Below are 11608 nucleotides of genomic sequence, written 5' to 3' on the forward strand. Positions count from 1 at the left end.
AGGCAAGGGACTAACAAGCTTCAACAGGACTTTATTTTTACAGTGGAAACCTCTTTACCAAGCTGCTGCTGCACACTCTATAACTAACTCTGCCTCCTCAACTCCTCCCCGCTCCTTGCTGTTTTCTGTCCTTTCAGACTCCCAACAGACCGTGCTCCCAGTTCTAATAATTACAAGCACATCTAAACACCACATTCCCTCCTCTCTTAAGAAACTCTCCCAATTAAAATAAACATTGTTGTTTTAACCACAGGAACAAATAGGAAACAAGATACTATACTAATGGCAGAAATATTACACTGGAAACACTGTAGATACTACATAACATAGTCTTTAGTCCAAACAGGTGGTCGTCTGGGTCTGACAGGCTGTCTCTCAAGCCCCGGTTCCAATGCAATGTCTTGTTGTGTTGGTTCTACGGTGAAGTCCAAGGCAGACTGGGTGTTAGCATAATCTCCTTTTGGTGCATAGGCAGGTGCAAGATAAGAAGCATTCTATACCCGCCCATCAGAAAGTCAATAGGTGTAAGGTCCCTTCTTCTCTATGATTTTAAGAGAAGCTGTGAATTTATGGTCCCCTTTGCATAAAATTCCAGGTTTTCATATTCTAACGAAGGAACCACACTCAAACTTTGGTTCCTTAGCACCCCGCTGCTTGTCTGTGAAAGCCTTATACTTTGCTTGGTTCTGTTCAACTGTTTTTCTCACATCATCCTCGTTTGCTGGATTGTTAAAGGCACGACCTGATGCCCCAATGTTCAGTTTAGTATTCATCTGTTTCCCATGCAGTAACTCTGCGGGTGATCTTAGAAATCAGTACTGAAGGGTATCCACAATCACCCTTCCATTTTAGCTGTTTGCAAACTCTCTTTCAAACTTCTATTAAACTGTTCTATTTCCTCTATAGGGATGACCTTCTGAGTAAAATGTTCCTCTCTGCTAGAAAGGTTTCAAACTCCAGAGAAGTAAATTGATTACCATTATCGGAAACCAGTTCTTTGGGGTTACCTTCCCTGCTAAAAACTGAAGAGAGGAACTTAATTACTGTAGCAGAAGAGATTTGCCATTTACTGAAATAGTCTATTAAAGTGATGGCATAACGACGTCAATTGGAGCAGTATCAAAGGGTCCTACAATGTCAATTGCCACTTTTTCCCATGCAGATTCAGGAAGAGGAACAGGCTGTAATGGAGGGGAACATGTCACTGCTGTCTTATCATGCATTTGGCAAGTGACACAGGATTTTATGAGTGCTTCAGTTTGAGAGTCCATCCCTGGCCAGCAATACAGATCCCGTAGTGGTTGTTTGGTTCTGACAATTCCTTGATGAGTATCATGTGCCAGGTGTATGAGTTTTGACTGTAATTCTTCTGGAACAAGTAGCCGGTGAGTAGCTCATAGAACACAGGCGTCGAGCAAAGAAAGTTCAGCAAGCAGGTAAGTCTCAACCATATGGATCCAGACAGTAAAAGCAACTGGAGGCTCACCTGGGCTTTGCAGAAAGGGTGCAGGTGGGTTCAGAGGCAGAAGATCCATCCTCATTGCCAAAATGTTGTATCAAGCAGGCAAGGTACTAACAAGCTTCAACAGGACTTTATTTTTTACAGTGGAAACCTCTTTACCAAGCTGCTGCTGCACATTCTGTAATTCTCACTCAGCCTCCTCAGCTCCTCCCCGCTCCTTCCTGTTTCCTGTCCTTACAGACTCCCAACAGCCAGTGCTCCCTGTTCTAATAATTACAAGCACATCTAAACACCACAAAGGCTTAAAGCAAAAACAAAAGTAACAGAACTACTAATAAGAGAAGCACTCTTTGTGGATGATTGTGCCCTCCTAGCACACAGAGGGAGATATCCAGTACATTGTAGATGGATTTGCCGAAGCATCCAAATTGTTTGGCCTCATAATCAGCCTGGAGAAAACTGTAGTGTTGCATCAATCATCTTCACCACTCCATGCCACATCACGTAGCATATCCATTAGCGGAACCCAACTAAAGCAAGTTAACAATTTTACCTATCTCAGCAGTAACATCTCCAATGATGGATCTCTTGACAAAGAGATCACAAATAGGATACAGAAAGCTTTTTAGTCACTAGGAAAGCTATGTAACAAAGTCCTGAAATCCCACAACACAATCCCCTCAACAAAAATAAAAATTCTCAATACTTTTGTGCTCACATCTCTTCTCTATGGCTATGAGACCTGGACACCAACAAATGGCATATAAAACAGCTAGAGGCCTTCCATATGCAGTCTCTGTATGCCATTATGGGGATCCACTGGCAAGACAAAATTACCAACCTGGAGGTTCTCCAAAAGTCAAATTCCACAAGCATCGTGGCCATGCTGATAAAGACCCAACTACGCTGGGTTGGACGACACATCATTAGGATGCTTGAACACTGACTACCCAGAAAAATTTTCTGTGGAGAATTGGCATAAGGCCACCAGAATCAAGGCCACCCCAGAAATTGCTACTAGGACAGCATCAAGAACAGAGTACATTTCAGTGCAATAAAACCCAATGATCTTATCATAGAATATCAGAGTTGGAAGGGACCTCAGGAGGTCATCTAGTCCAACCCTCTGCTCAAAGCAGGACCAATTCCCAACTAAATCATCCCAGCAAGGGATTTGTCAAACCTGATCTTAAAAACCTCTAAGGAAGGAGTTGAACTCTCAGAGTATTTCCCAGACCCCAGAACACCTCCTCTCCCCGTGCATTCTCCGTGGGGCACACTGGGGCTCAGGGCCTCAGCCTCACTCTACACCTGCCCCTTCTATCTTCTCTCCTGTTCTGTTCCCCTCACTCCCTTCCCTTCCTTTTTCTTTCTATTTAGCTGATCCCTTCCTAAGTAAATCCACCCTAAAAAATTAGGAAACATAACATTTGCCAACATCACATTGTTCAGTCTACTTGTGTCTTATACACCTTTCCCTTGTGTCTGTCTCGTCTATTTAGATTGTAATCTCTTTGGGACAGGGACTGTCTACTACTCTTGTGTTTATATGGTGCCTAGCACAATAGGCCCCATTCTGGGTTGCCCCTTAGGCATTACCATAATAAACATGATTAATAATAATCTTATAAAATACACAGACTCCAGCCATTACCAGCAGACAACATTACCCTGGCAACAACAAATATAATAATAAAGATTTAATAAATTGCACTAACAAAGGCACCACTATTTTCCCCTTACATCCACCTTCCGACATCAGTCATCCACCATGCCTATGCATCAGGGTCAAAGTTCACAAGTTACTGCTTGAATTTCTTAAATTAATTACTTTCAAGATACTTCAACTAGAAGGGAGAGGAATAAGGAGCATTTTAAACAAAGGATAAGAGTAATCTAAATTGTATTTGTTCAGACTTTATTAAACTCAAGAGCCAGGATTTTTATTATTTCCCCTTTCCCTAACCCTTCACACACAATGGTTAAACAAAAATGCAAGATAATAGGTTTTTACATGAATGAGATTGTCTTGTAAAAGTAGCTGTAACAAATGGCTTACACAACTGGCACTAGAAAAGGTTCAGAAAAGGGCAACTAAAATGATTAGGGGTTTAGAGAGGGTTCCATATGAGGAGAGATTAAAGAGGCTACGACTCTTCAGCTTGGAAAAGAGGAGACTAAGGGGGGATATGATAGAGGTATATAAAATCATGAGTGATGTGGAGAAAGTGGATAAGGAAAAGTTATTTACTTATTCCCATAATACAAGAACTAGGGGTCACCAAATGAAATTAATAGGCTGCAGGTTTAAAACAAATAAAAGGAAGTTCTTCACACAGCGCACAGCCAACTTGTGGAACTCCTTACCTGAGGAGGTTGTGAAGGCTAGGACTATAACAGCGTTTAAAAGGGAACTGGATAAATTCATGGTGGTTAAGTCCATAAATGGCTACTAGCCAGGATGGGTAAGGAATGGTGTCCCTAGCCTCTGTTCGTCAGAGGATGGAGATGGATGGCAGGAGAGAGATCACTTGATCATTGCCTGTTGGGTTCACTCCCTCTGGGGCACCTGGCATTGGCTACTGTCGGTAGACAGGATACTGGGCTAGATGGACCTTTGGTCTGACCTGGTACAGCCGTTCTTATGTTCTTATTTCTCAGCTCAAATTGGACTCTGTACTGCTTTCTCTCTCCAGTGTAGCCCTACTTGCCACTAGTACAAACCATTACACAGGGTGCAGAACGGAGAATTTTGCCACAGAGTATTACACAGGTCTGACTTATCTTACCCCAGCCTATCATCACAGAGAAGAGAACCATATAATAAATGCTTGAAATAATGGTGACCCATCACTCATATTCTGTGGCTACCCAATTATGATATTTTGCAAACAACTTTGTCAAGAGAGGTTCTCTCACACATCTCCCAATTTCCCCACTACCAGGTTCTCAAAGTGTTTTAGTCTGCGGGGCACCAGGAGAGGTTCCACAGAGCATAGTTTAAAGAAATGTTGCAATTAAGAGCAACTCAGAAGCACTTCACTGAATAAACATAGTAGTTTCAAACAGTGATATCTGTTGCACAAAAGCAATATAGCTTTTACTACACAGAAAATATTGTGCATATGTAGCCCACACACTTCCTGGGTGTGGTGTTCTGTCCCCTCTAGTGGCACCGAGACCACTTAGAGATTAACAAGTCTGCTACAGCCTTAGCTAAAAACCATTAGGCTTTTAGCTCATGCAGTAGCGAAGAGGTGGGGAAACTACGGCCCGCGGGACTGTCCTGCCCGGCCCTTGAGCTTCCAGCAGGGGAGGCTAGCCACCAGCCCCTCCTCTGCTGTCCCTCCGCCCCTGCAGCCAAGCCGCCACGTGGGCAGCGGAGGTTCGGGAGGGAGGGGGGGCAGTCAAGGGATGGGGAATGGGGTGGGGCTGGACAAGCGTGGGAGTCCCAGGGGGCCTGTCAGGGGACAGGGCAGTCAGGGAGCAGGAGGGTTGGATAGGGGATGGGGTCCCAGGGGTGTTGGATAAGAGGTGGTGGGGTCCCAGGAGGGGGTGGTCAGGTGACAAAGAGCGGGGGGGGTTGGATGGGTCAGGGGGCTCTGAGGGGGCCAGTCAGAGGGCAGGAAGTGGGAGAGGTCAGGGCAGTCAGGGGACAGGGAGCAGGGGGTTGGATAGGGGTGGAGTCCCGGGGGCTGGTTGGGGCAGGGGGTCAGGGAGGGGGCGGTCAGGGGACAAGGAGCAGGGGAGGTCGGATGGGTCGGGAATTCTGAGGGGGGCAGGCAGGGGGCGGGGGCCAGGCTGTTTGGGGAGGCACAGCCTTCCCTACCCAGCCCTCCATACAGTTTTGCAACCCCAATGTGCCTTGGGCCAAAAAGTTTGCCCACCCCTGCAGTAGAGGCTCATGTATGTAGCTTCAGAAATCCCAGGTTTGATCCTGCCCGCCGACAACTGGGATCTGTATGTGTTACACATATGCATACTGTGATGCCAGTGTATGCAAAAGTGTGTGCATTGAAAATAAACTTTCATCCATCTTCATAGTCATCATCTATTATCAAAAATAGATAGATCATGTGCCCCCAATTACACAGAGGCACAGGAACAGGCCCATAGGTGCCCCAGTGACCTCTTTATGCACCTAATATTAATCATCATTTGACAATTGTGGGATCTTGGTAAAAGCTAAAAACTGCAGGACCTAGGCCAGTGGTGGGCAACCTGCGGCCCATCAGAGTAATCCGCTGGCGGGCTGCCAGACGGTTTGCTTACATATGCAGGACCATGGTTCACCGTTCCCAGCCAATGGGAGCTGTGGGAAGCAGCAGCCAGCATGTCTCTGCAGCCCGCGCCACTTCCCGCAGCTCCCGTTGGCCAGGAATGGCGAACCGCGGCCACTGGGAGCTGCGGGCAGCCGTGCAAATGTAAACAAACTGTCTGGGAGCCCAGAGGCAGATTACTCTGACAGGCCGCAGTTTGCCCACCACTGATCTAGGCCTTCATCCCTGAAATTCCACTGCTTAAATGGAGAACAAATTTAGCTGTTTCTATTGCACCAAAGGATTCCAGACACCACATACTAGCATAAAGGCACCTCAAAAACCTAGAGATGGCATCTAAACCTACAGAGAGTCCTGTGGCACCTTATAGACTAACAGAAGTATTGGAGCATAAGCTTTCATGGGTGAATAGCCACTTCGTCAGACGCATTTAAACCTAGTTAACTTTTGATCCCACCATCACAAATTCAGCTGCTACTTAGAAAACATCTGGATTATTCTGATGGAATGGGAGAATGTGTGCCAAATTCAGGATGTATTGATTTATATCACTGATTTTAATCATAATTTAAATTAGCAGGCAGGAAATCTTAATTTAAAGAATCAATTTTATACTTTTGCATTTATACTTTCTATTTATTTTTCTAGAGAATGTTGGTTCTCATTGTTTGCAAAAAGAAGTTCCAAATTATACCTACCAAGGAGGATATACTATAGCTATACACCCTTATTTAAGCAATTATGTCTTAACATTTATTATGTTAGAAAATGGTGAATGACACGTTTTTTATTTACTTGATTATCTCATTTTTACCCATCACCTGTGTCAAGCTGCATTTGAAATTCAATTAAAAATGCACAAAACCAGCATTGTAAAATGTTTTTTTTCTTTGTTAATTAAAAACTATTTTAAATATGCATGACAAATAAAGGGGAAAATCCTAAATTTACCAAAACTAATTAATGCATTAAACAAATAAAATACTAGCTGTAGTTAATTAATTGAATGGGTTGTTTCTCATAGACTTTAAGGTCAGTAAGGACCATCATGATCATCTAGTCTAACCTCCTGCACGGACCAAGGAGTTTAACATGTAAACAAGTCACAGGCTCCAATTAAAGCCCATGGTGCAATGAAGGTTGTTTCTGGTCAGCATGTCCTTTAAGATTTGAAATCTAGCAGATCTCATCCTCTCAGACCTCATTTTTATTCAGAGATTGGAAGAGGAAAACAAGCTTTTCTTCTCTTTCAACTCCCAATCCATTTTTCAACTTTGAATGAATTAATCATTGAAATGAACTAGCTGAATAAACTGAAAAGAAGAAAATATTCTTTCTGCACCTGCAAAAGATACTACTGCTGGCGTAGCTGTTCACCAAAACCTAGTTCTAGGTGCTTAGCCAGTGATTTCCACCAGTTCAGTAACCTTTCTTTCAAACTTTAGCAGCAAGCATACTTTTTAAAAAATGTAGTTTCAATGATTTTATTAGATTATAGTAACTGTAGTCCTTAATATAGGTTGCCATGTTTTCACACTTTAAATAGATTTTTACAAAGAAAAATGCATTTAAGAATTTTTTTAAATCAACCTGTATCTACCATGATTAAATTTAGGCAACAACATTTGGACAAGGAGGTGCAGATCAAAATTATCTGGACCAGCACAATACAGTTGCCAAATTAGAGTTTTTGCAGATTTCTTTTATCAGGAAGTGTTGAGGCCCAGATTTTTTTGGTTAAATAGTAGAAGCAACCAGGGCCATCCAGAGGAGGGAGTTAGTGGGGCAATTTGCCCCAGACCCTACAGGGGCCCCCATGAGAATATAGTATTCTATAGTATTGCAACTTTTTTATGGAAGGGGCCCCCAAAATTGCTTTGTCCCAGGCCCCCTGAATCCTCTGGGCAGCCGTGGAAGCAACACTCATTCTCCATTTCAATAACATAGTTATCTAGTTTGTGGCCAAAATCTGGAAGGATCGAAATGTCAGATCAGTGTTTTGGGGCCAGATTTTTAAAGTGCAGTAGTAGTAGCTATGTTCTGCATTCCAATGAAAACTGAAGGCTTGAAAACAACCATGATCCCCTAAAAAAGAACAAGAGTACTTGTGGCACCTTAGAGACTAAAAAATTTATTTGAGCATAAGCTTTCGTAGGCTACAGCCCACTTCATCGGATGCATGTAGTGAAAAATACAGTAGGAAGATATATATATATATATATATATATATACACACACACACACACACAGAGAACACGAAACAATGCATGTTACCATAAACACTATAAGGAGAGTGATCAGTTAAGGTGAGCTATTAGCAGGAGAGAAAAAGAATGGTTTGTAGTGGTAATGAAAATGGCCCATTTCCAGCAATTGACAAGGGGATGGAAGGAACTGGGGGAGGATGGGGGAGAATAACTGATCACTCTCCTTATAGTGTATATGGTAACACCCATTGTTTCATGTCCTCTGTGTATATAGGTATCTTCCTTTTGTATTTTCCACTACATGCATCCGATGAAGTGGGCTGTAGCCCACGAAAGCTTACGCTCAAATAAATTTGTTAGTCTCTAAGGTGCCACAAGTACTCCTTGTTCTTTTTGCAGATACAGACTAACACGGTTGCTACGCTGAAACATGATTCCCTAGAATCCCAGTGCCAGACTGAGGCTTTTGTAGCACTCACTGTTGCACTGGGCGGCAACAACATATTTTTAGTTGGTATGTTTTTGCTGAAGTACTAGTAGATAAATTTGTTTTGTATTTAGGCTGTGTAATTTGCAAGGTGGGGACCAAAAACTAGCCAGAGCCACATTCCAGCAAGTCCCAGAGCTGAGTTTTTATGGCACACTCCTGCCAGGATATATTGGGGCCAAGGAGTTATTGGTATAAGAGGAGTAGCTATTTTAGGCCTGGTCTACATTACAGAATTAGGTCCATGTAAGACAGCTTATATCGACCTCACTCTGTAAGCGTCTACACTACAATGTTGCTCCTGCTGATGTAAGTCACCAACTACATCCACTTAATAACTCCACCTCCGTGAGAGGTGTAATGCTTAGGTCAATGTAGCTAGGTCAAAGCAGTGTTAGTGTAGACACTGTGTTGCTTACATTAGACTGGCAGCTGATTGGTTTTGAGAGAGTAGCAAGTTGGCAACCCCTAACACCCTGGCCCCGCACTGTGCCCCACGCCTCCTCTGAGACCCCGCCCCCCCTTTGTCGCTCACTCTCCCCACCCCCACTCACTCATTTTCACCAGGCAGGCTCAGGGGGCTGGAGTGAGGGAAGGAGTGAGGGCTACGACTGGGGTGCGGGCTCTGGGGTGGGGCCAGAGATGAGGGATTTGAGGTGCAGGAAGGGGCTCCAGACTGAGGGGTGGAGCCAAAAGGTTTGGAGTATGAGAGGGGGGCTCTGGGCTGAGGCAGGGGGTTGGGGTGTGGGAGGAGGTATGGGCTGGGGCAGGGGGTTGGGGTGTGGGAAAGGGTTCTGGCTGGAGTTGCAGGCTCTGATGTGTGGCCGGGGATGAGGGGTGCAGGATGGGCCTCTGAGCTGGGACCAAGGGGTTCGGAGCATGGGAGAGGGATCAAGGATGGGGCAGAGGGTAGGAGTATGGGGTTGGGGCATGGGGGTGGGGTGGGGATGAGAGGTTTGCGGTGCAGGAGGGTGCAGTGGATTGTGATCGAGGGGTTCGGAGGGCAGGAGGGGGATCAGGGCTGGGGGAGGGGGTTGGGGTGCAGGAGGGGGTCAGGGATGCAGGCTCCAGGTGGCACTTACCTTAAGCAGCTCCCAGAAGGAGCAGCATGTTCCCCCTCTAGATCCTACACAGAGGCACGGCCAGGTGGCTCTGCCCCATCCGCAGGCGCCACCCCCACAGCTCCCATTGGCTGCAGTTTCCAGCCTATGGGAGCTGCGGAGGCAGCATGCAGAGCCCCCGTCTGCCCCTACGCATAGGAGCTGGTGGGGGACATGCCGGCTACTTCCTGAGAGCCATGCAGAGGCTAGCAGGGAGCCTGCCAGCTCTGCTGCATGGCACTGCCAACCAGACAGTCAACGGCCTGGTCAGCAGTGCTGACCAGAGTTGCCAGGATCCCTTTTTGACCTGGTGTTCCGGTCGAAAACTGGACACTTGGTCACCCTAGCGGCTGACAGCCTGGAGCCCTGCTGCGCTAATACTCGGAACAGAGGGTCTCCGGCTCACAGCCCCAGGCTCAGGCTGCCAGGGCCACCACCTGGCTGATATTTGATTGGCCAGGCTGGGCTTTTTTATGGATTTGCCAGAAAAATTATTTAATCTATAGGTTGTTTTTTTTGTTTGTTTTTTTTAAAAGTGGGTCTAAAGATTTGCATTATTATCACAATACACTGGGATATCTAATGTTAAAAGTTTCTCTGTTCAGCTACAGATGCTGCAGTGCTCCCACTTCCACTGTTAACAACATATCCTTACTTAAACTATCCTATCTATAGGTGTTCTCTCTCTAGATACTATAAGTGACTGTTGAAGGTGGTGGACTGCGGAGTTGGCTTGTGATTGGGGTTGCAGCAGGCTTGCTTTGTGGAGCAGGGGAATGTTTTTTTGTTTGTTTGTTTCTTGTTTTTTGCTTTTCAAAGGTAGTAACCTTGGCTGGCTGCCAGCCCCAGGCAGCAGCGCTACGGCTGCCAGTGCACCACCATGCCTCACACTGACAGTGAAATCAGTGCAAGCGCTCCTGGCGAGGGCTCATACTGTTGACAGAAGAAGCTAGTGTGGATATGCCAAGCTGTTTTAATTACTGCAGTGGCCGTATGTCAAAATAACTTGCATCAATTTTGAGGTGTAGGCTAGGGTTGCCAACTTTCTAATCACACAAAACTGAACACCCCTGCCTCACCCCTTCTCCAAGGCCCCACCCCCTACTCCATCCCCCCTCCCTCTGTTGCTCGTTCTTCCCACCCTCACTCATTTTCACTGGGCTGGGGTATAGGAGGGGGTATGGGCTCTGGGATGGGGTCAGGGATGAGAGGTTTTGGGTGGAGGGGGCTCTGGGCTGGGACAGAAGGTTAGGGTGAGGGCTCTGGACTGGGGCAGTGGGTTGGGATATGGGAAGCGGTGAGGGCTCCAGCTGGGGATGTGGGTTCTGGGGTACAGGAGGGGACTCCAGGCTGGGGCAGGAGGTTAGGGTGCAGGGTCCCGGTGGCCATCTGAGGAATCGGCTGCCAGGTCCCTGCGGCCTCTAGGTACATGGGTGACCAGGCAGTTCTGCACAGTGCACGCTGTCTTTGTGCCCGCAGATGCTGCCCCTCACAGCTCCCAATGGTCGCAGTTCCCAGCCAATGGGAGCTGCAGAGCCAGCACTAGTGGCAGAGGCAGCACGCAGACCCTCCCAGTCCCCGGTCACCACAGCGCCTGGGGCCGCAGGGGCCTGGTGGCTTCTTCCAGGAGCAGCACAGAACTAGGGCAGGTAGGGAGCCTGCCTTGGCCCTAGGCTCCGGCTGCGCCACCAACAGGATTTTTAACAGCCCAGTCAGCAGCGTGCTGGTCAAAAACCGGATGGCTGGCAGCCCTAGGCTAGACTTGCCCTCATTCTCCATCTAACCAGTGGAAGTTGGGAAGACAGGACCCAAGGATCCCAAAGGACCACTATCCTGTCCCAGAAAGCACAGCACGGTCAGTACTCACTTCTTGTAACACCGCTAAAGGCTCCCGGGTGCGGCTGGACAGCACAGGGGGCAGGAGAGAGGACGCAGCCAGGCCCAAACTCGACCTCTCATCACTCAGTGCGTGCGTGCAAGGTGAAGGAAGGACCCCTGAGAGCTGCTCACCTGGGACAGGTGCAGCTGGGAGGGGAGTGTCCACTCAAGTGCCTGATTTGTACACACACATA

At 46.7% G+C, this 11608-nt stretch overlaps 1 protein-coding gene across 1 annotated transcript in view; it reads right to left on the reverse strand.

Annotated features, from left to right (window-relative positions):
- SH3YL1 (SH3 and SYLF domain containing 1) overlaps positions 1-11536 on the reverse strand; it is a 91730-nt gene extending 80194 nt beyond the window's left edge. The window contains exon 1 of the mRNA XM_039531238.1: positions 11404-11536. Coding sequence (XP_039387172.1) covers position 11404 — 1 coding nt within the window. The 5' untranslated portion in view covers positions 11405-11536. The remainder of the gene's footprint in view (positions 1-11403) is intronic.
- Positions 11537-11608: the final 72 nt, after the last annotated feature.

This window comes from Mauremys reevesii, linkage group 3, assembly GCF_016161935.1.
Source record: "Mauremys reevesii isolate NIE-2019 linkage group 3, ASM1616193v1, whole genome shotgun sequence".
Taxonomy (NCBI): Eukaryota; Metazoa; Chordata; order Testudines; family Geoemydidae; genus Mauremys; species Mauremys reevesii.